Genomic DNA, 23,379 nt, shown 5'->3' on the forward strand with positions numbered 1-23,379 from the left:
CATGAATATTAAATTTTCGTCTCCCTTCACTACCTGAATAATCTCTTATCTCGTATACCTAAAATTTAATGGATTTCTTTTAGTACCCATGTGGATGACCTCACACTTTTCTTTGTTTAGTTCCAATTGCCACTTTTCGCACCATACAGAAATTCTCTCTAGATCGTTTTAGAATTGGAATTGATCATCTGATGATTTTAGTAGACGGTAAATTACAGTGACATCTGCAAACAATATAAGGGGGCTGCTCAGATTATCACCTAGATCATTTATGTAAATCATGGAATTCTTTTAGATAAACTAAATCATTATGGTTTGAGGGGGGGGGGGGCAGTGCACAAATGGTTTAATTCATACTTAACTGGAAGAATGGAGAAAGTTGAAATTAGTGGTTCATGTAATGTTAAAACAACAGCTGATTCCTCAAACTGGGGGGCTATCAAGTACGGGGTCCCACAGGGTTCGGTCTTAGGTCCTTTACTGTTCTTGATATATATTAATGACTTACCATTCCACATTGATGAAGATGCAAAGTTAGTTCTTTTTGCTGATGATACAAGAATAGTAATAACATCCAAAAACCAAGAACTAAGTGATGTAATTGTAAATGATGTTTTTCACAAAATTATTAAGTGGTTCTCAGCAAACGGACTGTCTTTAAATTTTGATAAAACACAGTATATACAGTTCCGTACAGTAAATGGCACAACTCCAGTAATAAATATAGACTTTGAACAGAAGTCTGTAGCTAAGGTAGAATTTTCAAAATTTTTAGGTGTGTCCATTGATGAGAGGTTAAACTGGAAGCAACACATTGATGGTCTGCTGAAACGTCTGAGTTCAGCTACGTACGCTATTAGGGTTATTGCAAATTTTGGTGATAAGAATCTCAGTAAATTAGCTTACTATGTCTACTTTCATTCACTGCTTTCGTATGGCATCATATTTTGGGGTAATTCATCATTGAGCAGAAAAATATTCATTGCTCAAAAATATGTGATCAGAATAATTGCTGGAGCCCACCCACGGTCATCCTGCAGACATCTATTTAAGGATCTAGGGATCCTCACAGTATATATATTCACTTATGAAATTTGTTGTTAATAATCCAACCCAGTTCAAAAGTAATAGCAGTGTGCATAGCTGTAACACCAGGAGAAAGGATGATCTTCACTATGCAGGGTTAAATCTGACTTTGGCACAGAAAGGGGTAAATTATGCTGCCACAAAAGTCTTTGGTCACCTACCAAACAGCATCAAAAGCCTGACAGATAGTCAACCACAATTTAAAAATAAATTAAAAGAATTTCTAGATGACAACTCCTTCTACTCATTGGCTGAATTTTTAGATATAAATTAAGGGAGGGGGAAAAAAATCATGCAATATTTTGTGTAATGTAATATCTTGTACAGACATCTTTTATTAACCTGACACGTTCCACATCATTACGAAGTGTCGTATTCATGATCTATGGAACAAGTATTAATCTAATATAATCTCAGGAACAGCAGAGGGCCTATGACACTACCTTGCAGAATGCCGGATATCACTTCTGTTCTACTTGATGATTTACTGTCTATCACTATGAACTGTGACCTTTCTGAGAGGAAATCATGAATCCAGTCACACAACTGAGACAATACTCCATATGCACGCAATTTGATTAATAGTCACTTGTGAGGAACGGTATCAAAAGCCTTCTGGAAATCTTAAGAATACGGAATCGATCTGAGATCCCTTGTCGACAGCACTCATTACTTCATGAGAATAAAGAGCTAGATGCGTTGCACAAGAACAATGTTTTCTGAATCCGTGTTGGTTATGTATCAATAAGTCATTTTCTTCAAGGTGATTCATAATGTTCGAGTACAGTACTTGCTGCAGAGTATTATGACTTCCCGATAGTTAATTACTACAAATATGATTACATTAACATTTCCACAACTGCGCATGCAGTAAAGCTAAGCCTCTAATTATCTATTACTTCACAGCAGCTTTTTACAACTAAAAGAATCAAACTTAGCAGCCTTTCAAGATTGCAATGATCTCTCCAGCGTCGAGATAAAAGTGCCCACAGATTATTCAGAGTGTTCTTTTTAATGATCTGACTTCTACTATTAGAAGTATTTAATACCACAGTAAAACTCTGGTTTTTAGGGAAATTCAAATATTTGCTTTATTGAGTAAACTTTAATACAACACTATGTCATTAATGCTGTGGTCACATGGCATAATGTTCTTCTAAAATATATAATGACTGCATTAAATATATGATGGTTGTAATATAAAAGCAGACAGTATCGAAAAATATTATTGCACTTGAGTAACAATATTTGTTTTAACTTTGGTGAAATGAGAAGTCAGATACTACAAAGCTCAAGTCATACAGTAAGTACAAAATTGAAATGCCCATCAATTCACCTGTCACCCAACATTTCAAAAGTACTCCAGAACTAAAATCTGAACACCAAAGATAAATGGTTTACATTAAAACTGTGGGCAAGATATCTGCAGAAACTAAACATTGGAATTAACAGTGAAGCCCCTGACAGCACTCAGGTAACAGCCACTGAATGTAACAAATTACACAAGAGGAAAGAGTAACGACCACTGCCTTTATTCATTATAAAAAAAAAAAAAAAAAAAAAAAAGGCTGACTTGATAACATGTAGTCATCTGCTGTTTCTTATTGTACTATAGGTACGATAATTGTAAAATAGCAGTCCAGTAACTTCGAGATTCAGATCAAAAGCCTACATGTCTTCTATTGCCAACCAGTGTGTGTTATTTAGGTATGGTGGCCAATCTAAAATAATTATGTTCTACACTAAAACTTACTCGAGATTACTTAGGTGAGATTTACTAATGTCAGACAGCATGAATGTATCTTCACAAGCACCACTGAAATACAGTAAAAAGTTTCTGGCATCTGGATACATACTAAATGGACTGTTGTTCACTGAACTACTTTTCAACCTGTTTGAATGCAATTTAAAAATACAACACCATTTCCAAAAAACAATTACAAATCAAAATATGTTGCAGATATTGGGCACTGTAACATTGGATATCATCTTACAGGCACACTAAAAAGCAATTTTAATAGCCATCAGATATCAAATATTTTAGTTATCAGAGTTCAATTGTTAAAAAAGTTGTTTCATATTATCTTGGAAATTACGTGCTTAACAGATACTCTATACCATATGACGTGCATAACATAAAGAGTCATTTTAAACATTAAATCGTACTCAAAGATCTGTAGTTAAAAGGATCTTCAAAATTTAACTAAAGCAAATAAAGATAGAAAAATCTTCTAAGGCATATGCATTAACTGCCACTTGGGTAGTTAGTAGTCTTTTCTATCTTTGTTGTATTATAAATCATACTTATTTTTACATTTAATAACTGATTATTGTCATTAATGTAAGAACTTGTTACTCAACACACCATTAAAATTTAAATATTTAACAACACAATGGCACTATTTTCAACTAAATCTTTAAATATAAATATGGCAAGAAAAATTATTGGTATAATCATATTTAAAGCACAACAGTCAACCAACACCAACTTTCCAGTCTAATAGTACTTGCATAACAATATGGTTCTTAGCACAAATATGTAAACATTTAAGAAAAAATAACATGACACCATAATTTACTACCACACACACACACACAATTCAAAATGTTAAATAAAAGTACTGGACATTTCTAAAAACATTTCATAACAGAAATATTTACCATCAGACAAAAACAACAACAAATTTGAGTATTATATAATTTCAATACTGATCATTTGTAATCATAGAGAAAGTGACTGCAATGTATAAAAATCAAATTTTCGTATCCAATGATAATAATAATAACAATAATAATAATAGCACAAAATTCTCAAGTAATTACAAAATACTGTTAACAGTTAGTAAATGGAACTATGTAAAGATGGCCCAACCATGATCTCAAAAATGTTACTAAAATTATGCTGGCAATGAAAATATGCAAAATAATTATTTCATGTTGAACTTTGTATTTAAAAATTATAATTCTGTCTGTGAACAGATGTAGCAGCAGAGACACAAACTAGGTTGCACATTTGTAGGGACCACTTTACTACCTCAGAGGAAAAGACCACCAAAAACCAGTTATTTCAACTTCACCAGTTACATCTGTCTACCTTCCCACCACTTCTTCATTCAGATTATGGAAACCTTGAGCTCCAGAGATTCAAGTTACATAGCACAATCAATCACATTAGGGCATTTTTGTTGGGTAGCAGTTTCAACCTTTCATCAAATACTCCATGAGAACTTACTTACACTCAGTGTTACAAAATTAGAAATTAATTTGTATTCATCGATTAAGGAAATAAATAAGGTACTTGTATTTGTATGACTAGCATTACTAACAAATTATTTTAGTTTTACATAATAATTTCACAAATTAGTTTGAGTATATGCATTTGTACTCAACAACTCATGGGTGAGTGTTATCCTATTTAAAAACACAAATATGACAGCATTTAAGTCCAAAATTACAGGTACAGGTAAACTGAATATTTTCACGATTAACTACATTAGTGTGCACTCCAAAATCACATTTGCCTCATTAGAATTTCTTTTTTAACCTGTTATACTATTTCACGTCTCTGTTTTTGGTTATCTTTTTCTTCCCAAATTTGTTTCATCAAACAAGTTTCATTTAAATATAATGTCAATTTCTGCATATTATTTACTTTACATGTACTAACTTATAAATGGAATGCGCAATCAATAGTTCACCATGTGCCCCCGAGATGATCATAGTGGGTGCCATTGTAACTTTCTCTCTGTTAGCAAGTCTGCAAACTTACATAATAATCGAAGTGGCAAGTAATTTGGATCCTCTCTGTACTTGCAAAAGATAACAATCTTAAAAAAGGGAAACACATACTTTTCTTACATTTATGCAATAAATAAAATCTGGACATTGTAGTGTGCTTTGTCTGATGGGTGACTAGAAACTTGAAGGACTTTAACCTCCTTACCACAAAAGTGCCACACAATAAGTTTAGACAGTAAATGTTAACATCATTTGGACCATAATAATTCCACTTCCAGTCATTCTGACAACACTTAATCATCCATTTAATATAAAGAATCTTTCAAAATCAGGAAAATTTTAACAACATTAGAGAAAAAGCCAGTGCTTGAATTTTATGGCAGTGACTGATCTGATGAATAACGACAATAACACGTACGATAATTACTGAAAAATATCTTCATTAAAACGCTTGTTACTATTAAATGCTGTACTATCAATGGATTACAAAATTTTACGACACAATCATCTTTTATTGCAAATAGAGCAACTGATGGGCTGCTGCACAAATCCCTAATACAGCAGCTGAAACCGTATATAAGGTGTAAATGGCCTGAATGAATATTTAATTATTAATGTCCACCTGCACCAAAGGCAGAATGAATATACACTTAGTTATTTTCAACTTCTATCGTGCAGGGATCAAGGAAGACTTCTGCAGTAACTTCGTTAACTACAAGCACAAGCTACTGACGCACTTATGGCACAGGCTTTCAACTGTCTGTGCAACAGCCATGCTCTTTAACATTTGTTTTCAGTCTATTATACACAATGAATTGAAGAAAGAATGAAGAACACTAAGTATGTTTCTTGCATAAGGTGAAGAAGTCTGATACAAAAAGAGATAACCAGGGAACTAAACTGAGCTATACTGCAATAAAGCAGTTTACTTTAAAAGCAATCCTGCAACAGCTGTTTTTTAAGTCTAACTGAAATTGTCACCTACCATTGAACATGCAATGCATAACATTAATGTATTCCGTAATATTTTATATTGTTTTAAAATTGTACAACTAGGTATGTTGCTACATACAATAAATAAAAGAGAGAACACAGTATGAAAATAGGTACTTTCCGAGGGACTAGTAACTAAAAGTAATGATACTTCATCGAATGTCGCTAATGTTTGACTTTGAGCCAAAAATGCGAATCAACTGATCTTCATAGTCATCAATGTTCCGCTTCATGATTTCCATACATGGCCCCAATAGTCTCTCAAATGCTTCCACGTCCAGAACTGAAAAATAATGAAAAATACATTTAAAAACTATTAGTAGAAACAAGAATTTAAGTATGAGATAAGCTGGGAAAGCAACAAGACTGATAATTTTTGGGCAGCAGAAGGTAGACTAGAGAGAAAAATTGCAATACGAAGAATACTATCGCAAATAAATAATCCAACTCCTCACATTTACCTCAGAGGCTTTACAACGGGTGCAGATAACTTTCTAATCCGCTAGTGATTTAGTAACGCGTCACAAGTCAAAATTCTTGGTAAAATTAATCAGTAATAATGTCTTACTTGAAAACAATGTACATGAGACAACTGCTATAAACCACAAAGCATGCAATAATTAGGTTTCATCACAAAACATGTTTAGGTAATTTGAAGTGTTCAGAGTGGAAAGGAAGTTCCCTAGGATGAGGGAATATGTGGGATGCCGATAAAATTTTCCCACTCAAAATTGGTTCCGAACTAATGGATATCGAACTACTATACTAAAAGTTGACCAAATAGAAAATTTGTTTAATTTCTGCAGTGAAAAGTTTGTTTCAGTTTGATTCCAAAGGTTTTCAGCAATAATAATAATAAAAAAAAAAAAAAAAGGAAAATTTATCACCAGTGTGTAGATAGATAAGTGAGTCATGTTTCTGTAACAAAAGCCAACTGGCAAAAAAGTGTGTTTCTGAGTGTCATGCAAACACAAAAAAGAAAGGATGATTTGAGTTTAAATTCCTGTATAAAATTAGGTGATTACAGAAAAAGCATAGACATGACTCCAATAGAGATAGGGGAAGAAATGTGGCTGTGACCTCATGCAAGGAACTATCCCAAAATTCAGCTTAAACAATTTAGGGAAATCACAGAAAATATCAGTCAGGACAGTCGGTCCATGATTGGTGCCCTAATTCTCACAAATAAAAGTCCAGTTTCATCCTCATTATGTTGCCTCACTCAGTCAAACAACAGAAGAGAGACCAAACTAGGTCAATGCCACATCCTTACTACTATGAGGACTAACTTACTGATATGAAGTCTTGAAGGACAACACATTGTAACTGTTAAACATGTGCATCATCCTAGTAGGAGGCTGCAGATTCACAGTGGAAGACAAAACATAAGGTTCAAGATCAAGCTGCAACCAATAGAAATTGTGTACTGGTGCTCAATTATGTTATTCTCAGGAATATTAATAGTATATTAACTTGTTTACAGTAAAACTAACTTTTTGGACTCTGTCTCAATACTTTTCCTGACATCCCTTATAATGTTACTTTGGCATAAGTATAAAATTAAATTGATAGCAGCTTGACATTTGAGGTGGACATCATTAACCCTTTGAGTACTGCAGACGAGATATGCCGCGGCGCTCCACCTTGCCGCAGGGGGCCTGCGGACGTTGTTTGCCGTTGAAGTGGGCTTTCCCGTGGGCCCTGTAGATGGCATTCGCCACGTGGCTTGGCCAGTACTTGAGTCCTAATGACGGCTTATACCGCAGCCGGTTCCACTGCCTGTGGGCCTGCGCACGTCAATAGCCGCTCAGGGCTCCAAGACGGCCTGTCACATGTTCTTTCGTCCCGTGCACTCCCTGAGATGGACGTACCCTACTTATTGTTGTGTGCCGGTGTCCCTGCTATCTGGGAAACACTCTGCTATGGATTTCGCAGTTGCTGTTCGACATTCGTGCTAGCTGGTTCATGTGATGATCTGCATTCTGCTTATGTGGTGTCGTTTGGCTATCTGCCGTTTCATCAGGATTTTTAGAGTGCTGTCACTTTTGAGTTCCACACAGACAATTGTTACATTGGCGTTGTTGCACTGACGAAGAGATACTGGAAATACTGACAAGGTGACAGTGAGTGTGGCATCTTCAATGAATGTAGTGACTATGAAGATTCATCAGAAGAATCTCGTAGTAATAAAACTCCACGTACTTCGCCTAGTAGAGCTCGCCAGGACAGTTCTTCTTCAGATCCTGAAAGTGAAGACGAATTGACCTGTAAAAGGCCACGCCACAGTGAGAATGAGAAATTTGATTGGCAAAAACGTGATTTCAATCCAGTACTTCATGCATTTGATGACCCATCTTCAGGACATAATTGCCAACTAGCACCTGATTCAATCATTCTATACTTTTTCATGCTATTTCTATCAGAAGATCTGTTGAAATTTATAGCACTTGAACAAACTCACCATGGCAAATACGTCAGAATCAGTTCATTCTTGACTATCCACCTGGAAAGATACTGGTTTTGAGGAAATGTATAGCTTCCTTGGTATTTGGCTTCTCATGGCTAGAGTTAAAAAGTTGAGAACAAAGGAATATTAGTCCAGAGATGTAATTCCGAGTACTTCAATTTTTGGCGAAGTTATGTCCCGTGACCTTTTTATGTTATTTTTGAGAATGTTGCATTTTATTGACAACTTGGCCAATCGTGGAGATGACAGTTTGTTTAAAATTAGGAAAATAATTGATACAGTTCATGTGGCATTCCTCAGTGCATTTAATCCATGCAGAAAACCGTGTTGATGAAAGCCTATTATTATTCAAAGGTCACTTATCTTTTAAACAATACATTCATTCGAAACGAAGTAGATTTAGAATCAAAACATTTGACTGTAAAACTGGATACGTCTTGGATTTCATTGTACACACAGGCGCAACAACAGAAATTGAAGTCCATAATTTGGGGAAATCTGGTGATAGTGTGGCAACACTAATGAAGCCATAGCTCGAACGCGGTCATACCATGTATGTCGACAATTGGTATACAAGTCCAGCCTTGTTCCTCTGGCTGAACAACTAGAGAACAGCAGCATGCGGTACTGTAAGTAGGAACAGGCATAGCTTTCCGAAGCTACAAAAGAAACTGAAACGAGGAGAAGTTGAGTTTTTGTCAACTGACGCAATGCTTGCCATCAAGTGGTGCGACAAGAGAGAAGTGTTCATGCTGACTACCTGCAACACTACAGAAATGCATGACACAGGAAAGACAAACAGGACGACTGGCGAAAAAGAAATGAAGCTGCAATGTGTTGTTGATTACAATGCAAATATGGGAACAGCAGAGCACTCCGATATGCTATTAAGCTCTGTTGTATCTGTGCGTAAATCTGTTAAATGAATGCTCGCACTCTTCACTGATTGGTGACAGTGAGCAAAATATCATTAGCAGATTTTCATTTACGTCTGGTACGAGAACTTGTGGAAAAATTTGCTACAGAACGGAGAAGAGATAGGAAAGGAAGACACTCTGATGACGACAATCCTCTTCACTTTACTGGGAGGCACTTTCCAAGCAACCAGTCCACGAAACATGGACTATGGCATTGATGTGCAGTCTGCTCGAAACAGAGAGTGTGTCGAGAAATGAAATATGAATGCAAAACATGCAATGTACCTTTGTGTGTTGACCCATGTTTTGAAACATACCACATAAAGAAGAACTTTTAGTCAAGTTACTACAGCTGGAAGATGAAATGAAGCCCTTACTTCTGGAAAAAATTACTTAAAAATAAAAAAAAAAATAATTTTTTAACTTCGCCATTGCCAGTCCTAAGCCCGGATGAGAAAGAAGGATGGGAAACATAACTGGTTTAAAAAGAACAGAAGGTGCAAAAATACAACTTAGTACAAATTTATGGATTCTTCCATAACTTCTTGGCAGAAGTTAAACCTTAAACTTGGTGCAAGTATCAGTAATTAAACAAAAAATTCTAGCATTATTATTACTACAAAATTGTAGCCTGGGTTGCGGTAACAGATATTTATTTAAGCGGCGACTAGTTTCGGGTGAAGCCCATTTTCAAACCACCATGTAAAACAACGACTGTGACAACCACATTACAGCTGTTAATAAAACCATAGAAGATGGATAGCTATCGATATTCTATGGTTTTATTAACAGTTAATATGTGTTTGTCACATTCCTTTTTGACAGGGCTGTTTGAAATTGGGCTTCGTTCGAAACTAGTCGCCGCTTAAATAAATATCTTTTACCGCAACCCAGGCTACAATTTTTTTGTAATATTCAGTAATGGATTGCTGTCCTATTATTCCAGGACACTGAATTTGTGAAAAAATTGTAGGTCTACACTTGGAAAGGGTGTCTTGGCACACGTCGGTCAGTTACACACACTCACCCGTTTCTGAAGCACAAAATGTCATTAGGAATTAAAGGTGATGTTTGGTTAGGTAGTTTAGAAACTTTAGTATTTCCTTATCTAATTCTTAAACAAAAGTTATAAATCATTGTTTATTTCTTCTGTGCAATAACAATTGCATCCCATATAAAAAGAATTCAGAAATGTTGAATTTTGATTTTGAAGTTTCCTTGGGGATAATTTATTAGGTTAATGCTCTCAAAATATAGTGATTAGCTTTAGAAGTGTGTCTCGGCATCCAGACGCTCCCCCTCGAATGTTGTTTGTGGACGAATTATTGCGCTAGTACAGAAGAACGTCATGGCATTTACAGATTCTACAGCGTTTACATCGTAAGTTGCATACAAAAATCTGATAATGAAGTATCAGTACGCCAAATAAAACACAGATGTATACTGAGACCTTATGGTGATTCTCAAGATCTAATTGAAAATGAAAGAAAGCCTATGATGAGGAGTTACGTGTTAGCAGCGTAAGCAGTTTCAGTGTACATTAGGTCTGTCGAGCAATTCATCTCCAGATTCAAAGCTATGGAATACGTATCCAGATATCCTGCGTTTATTTGTAACGTCGGCAATCACACTAACTGCGAGACTGTCACGACTGCCGTGGTTTCAGAAATAGAGTGGAGAGCTCAGGCACACACAATAGTTCGCGGAAGTGGCTGCCAGCACAGGTACACGGATTAGGGGGCCCCAAGGGCAGGTTTGACACGGCCAGCTGCACACACCAGTGCAGCACTCAAAGGGTTAAAACAAAGGTGTTTCTTGTTGCAGCAGGATGTACTCACAAAATTTCAATCACCAAACTTTCTCCTCCAAATGTGAAAATATTTTTTTGGGCACCAACCTACATAGGGAGAAATCATCACCATAATAAAATGAGGAAAACAAGAGCTCACACGGAAAGATATAGGTGTTTGTTTTTTCTGTACACTGTTCAAGAGTGGAATGATAGAGAATCTCTGTTAAGGTGGTCCGCTGGACTCTCTGCCAGGCACTTAAGTGTTACCTGCAGAGTAGCCATGTAATTGTAGAAGTAGATGTTCATACATGGCTCAAACATTGCCCATTATTAATATTCTCTACACCTGTTCTTACTTTCAATTTTAGAATGTCACATACTGAGGTGCACCATTGGCAGTGCAAAACATTGAAGCTTCTAAGTCAGTACAATCAAAAGATATGGCCATTTATGTCTGGTATTTTGATACTCACAAACTTACTCATCAAAACCTTTAGCATACTTCCTGTTGGACCAGAATTATGAAATTTTGCAAGAAGCAAAGCTTCACAGTACAACCAAAGGAAAACTGCGATAACTGTAAATTTGGTATCACACGAAAAAAACATTTCTTTTGTCATTTGTTACCTGACGTCAAACTTAAAATTAAAACAATCAGTAGTTCTGTATTCAGGCAGACTGGGCTGCAATGGCAAAAGTCAAACATCAGGCAAGGAATGATTTTAATGCTCATATAATGCATTTCAGATTTTATCCATCTCCAGATATCCAGCAAATGAGTACTGCATGTAGCTATGGCATTTCACATACAACTTGAAATACCATACCTATGTGCAGTAATGAATCCTGGGTATTTACTGATGGATAACTTCCAAAATGTTTCATATAAGCAATAAAGTCATTCCTTGTCTGATGTTTGACTTTTACCTTTGCGACCCAGCCAGCCTCAATGCAGAACTACTGATTACTATAATAATGGTCACCTACCTCCTGCATGTCACATTTATATTGTTGAAATTAAAATATTCTCAAAAATCTTTGAATCCCTTGGACCAATTTCTTGCGAGCATCAATGCCGACCATAGGCAAAAATGGCCGAGATTCTCAATTATCGGAATGGATGAACCATCTATATACATAATTAAGTTTGTACAGAATCCTCAGTGTGTGAATCCTACTTGCACCTGGCCATTTTTTTTCTTTTTTTCTGTTTAACTGTCAGACAACTGATTATGTCCCTATCTGTTTCAGGCCTCTCTTGTTCCTCCTGTCTCATTGCTAGAAGTATGATAAACTGATCACATTAACAGCAAATTTGCACTGCATATAGGCCAGAGCACACAAGAAAAAAATATACACATATCCACAGAAAAAACAGAAGAATTGTACTTAAGTTATGATGGAGTTACCATAATGAAGCCTGAGTTAATGTGAATTGCAGTAACTGAGGATGCACAAGATGCTAGAGAAAGGTGATCCATATTTTTTTACAGTGAATTATCAAATTTTACATCATTTGAATGCCTTGCATTCTAGAGCACTTTAAGGCATGATTAAATTTTATACTGGGCTCGGCTGTGGGGTACTCTCAACAACTATTGAAAGTCATAAAAATTGTGGAAAATAGTGTGTGTTTCGGACCATATTGCAACAAGATTATCTCTGTATGACAAGACACTACTGCTTCCTTGGCATGCCCAAGATGTATTAAGCTGAAGAGGTCTGGACTTTCCTAAGATGTAACACACACACAAAATCCTTCTCAGTTTTTAATGATTTCAAAAATTTCATCATGAAACTATTCAAAACTGCTGTATGGATCTTTTTTGAGAGAAATAATCAGTACAGAAATCACATTAACAGGAAGTTCCTTGGTGTCAAATACAAACACATAAAGTACGTAAGTATTTGCATTTGTATTCAACATTAAGGAACTTCTTATATGTATAATTTGTGTGTGTAAGCTGGCATAATTTTGTTACAGAACAGGATGAAAGACAGCACAACACGGGGTACATGATCAGATGTTAATTTTCATTCCACAGAATCACTATAACATTGTCACACCTTCATGAAGCATTTCATTATTTTAAATGAGTGGTATTTATTTTAAGACTGAAAGTTAGGTATAATCTGCTATGTATATATTGCCAAATTTCGTTGAAATCAATCCAGGGGTTTGGGAGGAGGTCGTGGATACAAATAAAAAACAGTTTATGTTTGCGAGAGTCCAGAACCTCCTCCCAAAGCCCTGGATTGATTTCAACCAAATTTGGCACAGAAACATCAACACCTCACGAGTATCAGCACTGTGGGTTTTATACCTCTTAGCGTCTTTGATTCATAGTCAAAACGTCTTCGGTCCCGGATTAGATCCCCGCCAGTGCCTAAATTTTGATAAATAATCAGCACTGGCGGCCGAAGACTTCCAGCATAAGAAGTCAGCCTCATTCTGCCAACGGCCTTGTCAAAGAGGGCGGAGGAGCGGATAGAGGTTCAGGGCACTCTCTTGTCCTAGGGGTGGGAAATTGCCCCTAAAGGCGGAAGAATCAGCAATGATCAACGACATGAGGATGCAGAAGGCAATGGAAACCACTGCATTAAAGACACGTAACGTGTATCCACAGGACATGTGGCCTGTATTTGAAGAAGTGTCATGATGACCTCTCCATTGGCAAAAGATTCCGGAATAGTCCCCCATTCGGATCTCCGGGAGGGGACTGCCAAGGGGGAGGTTACCATGAGAAAAAGATTGAATAATCAACGAAAGGATAACGTTCTACGAGTCGGGGCGTGGAATGTAAGAAGCTTGAACGTGGTAGGGAAACTAGAAAACCTGAAAAGGGAAATGCAAAGGCTCAATCTAGATATAGTAGGGGTCAGTGAAGTGAAGTGGAAGGAAGACAAGGATTTCTGGTCAGATGAGTATCGGGTAATATCAACAGCAGCAGAAAATGGTATAACAGGTGTAGGATTCGCTATGAATAGGAAGGTAGGTCAGAGGGTGTGTTACTGTGAACAGTTCAGTGACCGGGTTGTTCTAATCAGAATCGACAGCAGACCAACACCGAAAACGATAGTTCAGGTATACATGCCGACGTCGCAAGCTGAAGATGAACAGATAGAGAAAGTGTATGAGGATATTGAAAGGGTAATGTAGTATGTAAAGGGGGACGAAAATCTAATAGTCATGGGCGACTGGAATGCAGCGGTAGGGGAAGGAGTAGAAGAAAAGGTTACAGGAGAATATGGGCTTGGGACAAGGAATGAAAGAGGAGAAAGACTAATTGAGTTCTGTAACAAGTTTCAGCTAGTAATAGCGAATACCCTGTTCAAGAATCACAAGAGGAGGAGGTATACTTGGAAGTACTAAGGAATGACGAGATACGTTTGAAGTTCTTTAACGCTATAGATACAGTAATAAGGAATAGCGCAGTAGGCAGTACAGTTGAAGAGGAATGGACATCTCTAAAAAGGGCCATCACAGAAGTTGGGAAGGAAAGCATAGGTACAAAGAAGGTAGCTGCGAAGAAACCATGGGTAACAGAAGAAATACTTCAGTTGATTGATGAAAGGAGGAAGTACAAACATGTTCCGGGAAAATCAGGAATACAGAAATACAAGTCGCTGAGGAAGCTAAGACGAAATGGCTGCAGGAAAAATGGGAAGACATCGAAAAAGATATGATTGTCGGAAGGACAGACTCAGCATACAGGAAAGTCAAAACAACCTTTGGTGACATTAAAAGCAACGGTGGTAACATTAAGAGTGCAACGGGAATTCCACTGTTAAATGCAGAGGAGAGAGCAGATAGGTGGAAAGAATACATTGAAAGCCTCTATGACGGTGAAGATTTGTCTGATGTGATAGAAGAAGAAACAGGAGTCGATTTAGAAGAGATAGGGGATCCAGTATTAGAATCGGAATTTAAAAGAGCTTTGGAGGACTTACGGTCAAATAAGGCAGAAGGGATAGATAACATTCCATCAGAATTTCTAAAATCATTGGGGGAAGTGGCAACAAAACGACTATTCACGTTGGTGTGTAGAATATATGAGTCTGGCGATATACCATCTGACTTTCGGAAAAGCATCATCCACACAATTCCGAAGACGGCAAGAGGTGACAAGTGCGAGAATTATCGCACAATCAGCTTAACAGCTCATGCATCGAAGCTGCTTACAAGAATAATATACAGAAGAATGGAAAAGAAAATTGAGAATGCACTAGGTGACGATCAGTTTGGCTTTAGGAAAAGTAAAGGGACGAGAGAGGCACTTCTGACGTTACGGCTAATAATGGAAGCAAGGCTAAAGAAAAATCAAGACACTCATAGGATTTGTCGACCTGGAAAAAGCGTTCGACAATATAAAATGGTGTAAGCTGTTCGAGATTCTGAAAAAAGTAGGGGTAAGCTATAGGGAGAGACGGGTCATATACAATATGTACAACAACCAAGAGGGAATAATAAGAGTGGACGATCAAGAACGAAGTGCTCGTATTAAGAAGGGTGTAAGACAAGGCTGTAGCCTTTCGCCCCTACTCTTCAATCTGTACATCGAGGAAGCAATGATGGAAATAAAAGAAAGGTTCAGGAGTGGAATTAAAATACAAGGTGAAAGGATATCAATGATACGATCCGCTGATGACATTGCTATCCTGAGTGAAAGTGAAGAAGAATTAAATGATCTGCTGAACGGAATGAACAGTCTAATGAGTACACAGTATGGTTTGAGAGTACATCAGAGAAAGACGAAGGTAATGAGAAGTAGTAGAAATGAGAACAGCAACAAACTTAACATCAGGATTGATGGTCACGAAGTCAATGAAGTTAAGGAATTCTGCTACCTAGGCAGTAAAATAACCAATGACGGACGGAGCAAGGAGGACATCAAAAGCAGACTCGCTATGGCAAAAAAAGGCATTTCTGGCCAAGAGAAGTCTACTAATATCAAATACCGGCCTTAATTTGAGGAAGAAATTTCTGAGGATGTACGTCTGGAGTACAGCATTGTATGGTAGTGAAACATGGACTGTGGGAAAACCGGAACAGAAGAGAATCGAAGCATTTGAGATGTGGTGCTATAGACGAATATTGAAAATTAGGTGGACTGATAAGGTAAGGAATGAGGAGGTTCTACGCAGAATCGGAGAGGAAAGGAATACGTGGAAAACACTGATAAGGAGAAGGGACAGGATGATAGGACATCTGCTAAGACATGAGGGAATGACTTCCATGGTACTAGAGGGAGCTGTGGAGGGCAAAAACTGTAGAGGAAGACAGAGATTGGAATACGTCAAGCAAATAACTGAGGACGTAGATTGCAAGTGCTACTCTGAGATGAAGAGGTTAGCACAGGAAAGGAATTCGTGGCGGGCCGCATCAAACCAGTCAGTAGACTGATGAAGAAAAAAAAAAAAAAAAAAAGCTCCAATAGGAGCAGAGATAGGGGCAAAAACTAGTTTTTCCCAGACCCTGCTATATAGGCTGCCCTGCACAATAGGAATGTTGTGTGGGAACAGTATATGTCTACTAAATCAACCTGCTCTGCAGGGCAGCCTGCATGTCATGAGCAAGAAATGACTTTCTGGGCCCTGACATGTATGCTGCCGTACATGACAAGCATGCTGTGACAATACTACTGGCCTGCTGTATCAACCTGCTTTGCATGGTGGCCTATACATCAGAGATGAATAAATGATTTTCAAGCCTCTGATGAGAGCCTGCCCCACATGATAGGTGTCTTGTGGGAGTAGTATTGCAGGAGCTACATGTGCCAATGATCATGGCTAAAGGCAGGCTGAGATGGATAGAGGGGGGGATGGACAGAATGAGGGGGAGGAGAAAATGGACAGAGAGTGGGGTGGAGGGAGAGATGCATGAAGCAGATGGAACATGTGGAGATATAGTGGATGGGTGGGAAAGGAAGAGGAGAAGGCAGAGATGGAAAGAGAGAGGGGGGGGGGGGGGGGGGGGGAGGAGGATATGATCAGAGGGAGGGGGAAGGAAGAGATGGTCAGAGAGGGGGCTGTGGAGGCAATGGACAAAGAGAGGGAGATGAGAAGATAAGAAGCAGAGAAAGTGAGGAGGAGGAGACAGACAGACAGACAGAGATGGGAGGGTAAGGTGGACAGACAGATGGAGGAAGACATGGACACAGAGAGGTGAGGTTGTATGTATACTCAGGCAAAGCCGCAGGGAAAGGACTAGGAAATAATAAATGAAGACCACCATGGAAAGAAGAAAAAAAGACAACATGCGAGAGGATGGAGTACTGTAAAAACAGGAACCCCTAACAAAAAATTCAAACTGAAGTTGTTATGTCACCGTAGTTGGCTAATATGAATATTAAATAATACTTGTATAGCTGGACGACACATTACTTTGAAATTACTAATAAAGGGCAGGGAATGGAGAATGTCAAAGTGCGAAAATGGCCCACTGACTGAAATCTTTGTCACACTATCTGACCAAAAGAATTTGGACAGCCCTATGAAATCCAGAATTGGCCACTAGATGACACAAGAGGTTGACCCATCATTATAAAAGGAGGCAGGGGGTAGTAACAGCATGGCTTGGTGAGGACAGCTCACCGACTTCGAATGTGGAGAAGTCACTGGATGTCAACTGAGTAACACATCTATTGGGGATATTTCCACCCTCCTAAAGCTGACGAAGTTGATTACTGGTGATGTGAGTATTATATGGACACGTGAAGGAACAGACAGACTTAAACCAACACCTGGAAAACCTCACATACAGACAGGCGGGGACCATCGAGTATTGTCGAGTGTGGCTTGAAACCAGCAGAGGGAATCACTTGCGAGTTCCAAAGTGCTGCCAGGAGTCCAGCTAGCACAATGGGTGCACAGGGAGTACAAAAACAATGGGGTACAATGGTCAAGCAGCTCCTCTTCAGTCACACATTTCAGCAGTCAGTGCTAAGCAATGCTTGAGGCAATGTAAAGAATGAAGCAACTAGATGGTGGGTGACTGGTAATAATACATTTGGAGTGATGAATCATGCTATACCCACAGTAATCTGATAGGAATATTTGGATTTGTCAAATGATTGGCATATGTCGTGATGTATAGTGCCAATAGTGAAGTATGGTGAAGGTGGTATTACGGTATGGGAGTGTTTTTCATGGTTACTTTGTGATCCTCTTACTGTACTTGTAAAGCCACAAAATGCAGAAGGATATGAACAAATTTTACATCACTCTGTACTGTGTACAGTAGAGGAAGTTTGGAGACAATGATTGTTTGCATCAACAAGACAATGCACCTGTCATTAAGCATCATCTGTGAGCCAATGGTTTGTGGACAATAACTTTCATGAAATGGACTGGCACGTCCGGAGGCATGACCTGAACCCTATGAAACATATTTGGGGTGAACTAGAAAGTCAACTTCACTCCACATCCCAGTGTCCAACATCACTATCTACTCTGGTTTTTGTTCTTGAGGAAGAATGGACTGCCATTTCTCCATATATATATTCAGAAACCTCACTGAAAGTGCCACCAGAAGAGTTTAACCTACAATAAAAGTGAAGGGCCGAAAACCCTCATATTTACATCCACTAATAGGTGTGCAAACACTTTTGATCAGATCAGTTATATGTCGGGACATAAGGGGAAAGTCAACTCTGGATAGGTGTAATGGTAAAAATTCTCAGTTCTCTCTAGAACTTTTTCTCTTATTTTAATGACTACAATTACAATTAAATGGCAGTTAGATACTGTCACACCAAAACCACATGCAAGCTCAAATCCAATGGCAGAGTCAATGAAATACAATGCTTAGCACTGGAAACACATTTGTTTCTATAAACACGTTTATTACTCACACCAACATACAGTCAGAACAGAACCGGCCTCCTGAATGGAGAGAGTAGGTTTTCATACAAAAGTTTATGCAGTCATCGAGCGGGTCTTCAGTTTCCTTGCACCTCCCATCATCGATCTGCGCCTCTGGATTCTAGTAGGGCTTCATACAGGAGACATGGACAGTATCACAACACTTTTGTCTTCTGGATGGAAGGTCATAAATCTCAATTTCATGTCCAAGAAGTGACGAAGGATACACGACAACCCAAAATAACACTTTAGTAACTTTTTCGACAGTAAATGTCCATATTAAGTCTCCCAATCTGTATCTCACTGGTCAGTGCTTGGCGTTAAGTGTTCTCAGTCTCACTCTTGGGCATCCACAGCCCATATATGAGCCAGCTGTCTTGCTTCTTCAGTCCTTATAATGAGGTGTTTCACACAATCAACCTCAGTGTCATCTGGTTCAAATGGGAACCATGTGTCCACTCTTATTTCAGCCTCACAACTGTGAAGCAGAAAAAATGTGTAGCCTGTAGCGTCCTGCTTTGAGGTGGATGGGAGTACTGTATCCCAAGTCTCTCTGACCGACATCAGCGCGCATCAAAAGCACATCTGCCAAAGTCTTATTAAATTGATCTGCGAGGCCATTCATCTGTGGATGGTAGGCAGTTGCCATCCTGTGGGTGAGGCCATAATGTGAAACGATCTCTGATACTAGTATCAGCCGGAAAACAGGAAGCGTTCCGTGCTTCAAAATTATCTTCTACAAGGAACTTGACAATTTCCAGAGCTTCGGCAGTCAGCACAGCTTTGGTGTCAGCAAAATTTTCCATTTGTCAACTTTAGGAAGATCCCTAAGAGATCAATTCCAGTTCAGTGGAATGGAAATGCTGCATGCTATTGGTACCAGAAACCCTGGAGGTAATTATGACATGTTTCTGTCATTGTGATTCCCTACAGTGGCTCACATACACTGACGGAAAAGAAAAATCTCAATGCCAAGGTGGAGTTGTGCAACATAAATGAAAGTAGGTGGGAATGTTTCTGCGTCTGAAAGATGATATCTATTAAAATTTTGTGCCTGTCATGTGAGGGTGATGCTAGTAGTGCCACTATGAGGATGCAACTCAGGTTTGCTTCAAATACATGCTGTAATAGTTGTGGACATTAGTTACCTTTGAAATTGGAAGTGATGAGTTGGTGTTCGTCAAAAACTCCTTTAAGATGACAAAGACACCATATCAACACCTTGCCAAGTTTGAATGAGATCTTGTTACAGGGCTACAAAAAGCTGGATGTGTCTTCTGCAATATTGCATAACGACTTGGGATGAGTGTAGCCACTGTACACGATTGCTGGCAGCGGTAGTCACGAGAGTGTACAGTCGCAAGATGACTAGGCTCCAGGCGGTCACATGACACTACTGGAGGGATGACCATCGTGTACAGTACGTGGTTCTAGCACATTGTAATGCTCCAAAACATTGCAACTCACTGAAGAGCTCATTGGACAGGGTGGAAGCCTGGTGCATTTTCTGATGGAAGCTGATTCTGCCTAGGTGCCAGTGACGTATATCACTGTGATATATTCCTGAAGCCCCAGTGCCTGTCTGATGGATCCTTTAGGCTACTCAGTCATCATAGAGAGTGGTAGTCTGTCACAATGGTGAACGGTTCGCCAATAAATATGGCCTGAACTTGTTGATAGGCGAAACTGCAGGGCACTCTTTCTCAGTTGTTTAATAGTGCATCTTAGGTTTGAAGAGTATCCTGGAAAAATAAGAATCACTTCTTAGAACTGCACCAATCCCACAGACACTAGTGTTGGGGCAAAATTCCGTCTCAGCACTCTCGTCATTCAGTGCTAGAACTGGAGATGATGATAGCACTCCTTCAAGGAGGAGGGAAAAAAATCTACCTTTTGCACCATTCCAGAAATATTTGGCATCTCCTCTCAGCAGTTCTTGCAAGGGGCATGCCATGGTACAGAAGTTCCTTTATAAACCAATGGTAGTATGAGCATATTCTGAGAAAACTTCTCACATCCTGAATGTACTGAGGAATTGGAAAATCGACAACTGCTCTTATTTTCTCTGGATCATGACAGACTCTACCACCATCAACTAGATGCCCCAAAATTTTTATTTCTCAGGCAACACGCAGGCACTTCTTTGGTTTCAGGCAGAGACTGGCAGTCTGAACACATTTCAATATGCTTGTCAGACAACTTAGATGTTTAAAAAAAGTGATTATATCATCCTGATAACAAGGGCACATCATTCATTAAAGGTATCAAAGCAGGTTGTCCATCATACATTCAAAGGTGGCTTGAAAGTTACACAGTCCAAACAGCATAACTGAAAGGCTGTCAGAAGTTACAACAGCAGTCTCTTCATGGTCAGCCTCGCCAACCCTCGATTTGCCAGTAATCATCTAAAAGTCCTTTCAAGCAGTGTAGGATGACATAAATGCATGGCAATAGACAGACATTTTTCTTCATGATTTTGCTCAGCCACCAGTAGTCAACACAGACACGCCTGGTACCATCCTTCTTCTTCACAAAGGTCACAGGAGAGGACCAAAGACTCTGTGAAGGTTCAACAATGTCATCTTGCAACGTCATCTCCACTTGCTCCCAGATTATCTGTTGCTCAATTGGAGACACACCATATGAGAGCTAGCTAACTGGTGGATGAGCCTCAGTGTTAATACAATATTTTACCATGGCCTGCTTGCTGACTTTTCTTCACTCTGGATTTGAAAGCATCCAAAAACTGACACAGAATGGCTATCACTCACTAATGTTGTTTCTCAGTCAGGCAAGATCCTATTGGCAGTTCAGTAGTAGATTCCTCCCCTACACTGTCAGTAGTAATAGTGGAGCACAATTCTTCATTGGTGACACTAAGTTGCCCTTCCTGGTCCAGTTTGGCTGTCCCTCTGCAAATATTTTTAGCGCGAGTTGAGGCTGCTTGTGGCAGTTAAGAGATCTGATGATCTTAACCACTTACAAGGCTTATTAAACTGTGATGTCCCACAGTCTGTGACTGCTTGCGATACCTGCAAGAAGTCCAGTCCGAGAATGATACCATAATCATGTTCTCTTAAAATGACAAATTCAAAGGGCTGTGTTCCGTTGGTGACAGCTATTTCCACAATACATGGATCTGTCAGCTGGTCATATTTCCCATTTGCCACCTTCAGCACAATCACTTTCGTATCATGGAACTTATAGTCTTCTTTAGCTGGTGATGACAAGCATTCAACATTATCTAAAAAGAAGTCCCCATGTCTGCTAGTGCTCGGACTGGTTACCTGTTGATGATAACTTGGATATTTCCTGTCATACTGGTAACTGTAGTCCATGTAAGCACCATCTGTGGTGGCTTCACCTCCGCAGATGGTCGCCTCGCTTAGTTTTCCTGAATAAGGCAAATAGGCAAGCAGCTGGTATCTCTGTCCATCAACTGGGAGCAGCTACAACATATTCGGAAGTAACCTTATCCAGAGTATGACAATTAGCTTCAGCTCACAGGTTGACTATAATAATCTGGCAGTGACATGAATAGGAGTATTGTGATGGTTGACGTCTTGTGGAGTAACAGCTGTGCAAAACCTCGTCATCTTTCTCTGTAGTAGCATACTACGTGTCCAGGACATCCACTACGATAACAGACCAGCGTGTTGTCTTCTGTCCTCCAAATGTCTATTCTTCTGTTCATTAAACTTGGCGGAGTTGGTTGTACCTGTCTTGGTCAGATGCTGGGTTGTCATTTGATAATGGCAGTGTAGGTCTCAGTTGGCCAAGTCCATTCTTCATGTCATGTTTGACTGGAGGTGAAGATTGGTACCAAAGATTGATATACCTCTTTCTCAACATTCTCTATTACCTCTGACATGTGGGGGTCAGTGTTCATGGCTTCTATCTCGTGTGTATTCGGTTTGACAGCTCTGGCTGCCATACACTGCTGCATCCCTTCTCTTACCATCTAGCATAAGAAAGAGGCAAGCTCACAGTGGTCTTCCACAACAGCCATAAGGACTACACATGAGACACGATCATTCCTCTTTTGGCTGACTCTTTTCCATGATGCGCTGGCACTAACTGATGAATTCTTACAATGCTGTAAGATCCTTTAGCAAAAACTAGAAGAGCTTGGTACATGTTGTCTGTGACTCCTTTCGTCAAATGTGAGATTTTGTCAGCTTCTGCCACTGTCATTCACAATGCTAAAAGAGAGAAACCATTTCGTATGTATGACTGTGTCATTTTGCCATAACAGTAGGTCCTGTTCTTCAATTCTTTTGCTAAGTGGATTTGCTGCTGGTTGTCACCAAATGGCCTGGAATTTGTCCCAGCTACTGAGCTTATCTTCGTTGTTCTAAAAACCACTGCTGGGCTGTGCTGCCCAACTAAAAGCAGACATTTGTCAAACACATCATGCCATCCCACCTGTTGTATTTGGTGACTGGATAGAATCGTTTCAGCCATTTCATTGGGTCCTGACCACTGTCTCTAGGAAACTATGAAGGATGCTTGATGTTCAGTTG

General features: G+C 39.0%; 1 protein-coding gene across 2 annotated transcripts in view; it reads right to left on the reverse strand.

Moving 5' to 3' along the window:
- Positions 1–2,966: 2,966 nt before the first annotated feature.
- The window catches only part of LOC126483760 (cAMP-dependent protein kinase type II regulatory subunit), a 61,727-nt gene continuing 41,314 nt past the window's right edge, over positions 2,967–23,379 (reverse strand). For both annotated transcript variants that reach the window (XM_050106905.1, XM_050106906.1), the window contains exon 8: positions 2,967–6,100. In XM_050106905.1, the coding sequence (XP_049962862.1) occupies positions 5,970–6,100 (131 nt within the window). In that variant the 3' untranslated portion in view covers positions 2,967–5,969. The remainder of the gene's footprint in view (positions 6,101–23,379) is intronic.

Source organism: Schistocerca serialis, chromosome 6, assembly GCF_023864345.2.
Source record: "Schistocerca serialis cubense isolate TAMUIC-IGC-003099 chromosome 6, iqSchSeri2.2, whole genome shotgun sequence".
NCBI classification, from domain to species: Eukaryota; Metazoa; Arthropoda; class Insecta; order Orthoptera; family Acrididae; genus Schistocerca; species Schistocerca serialis.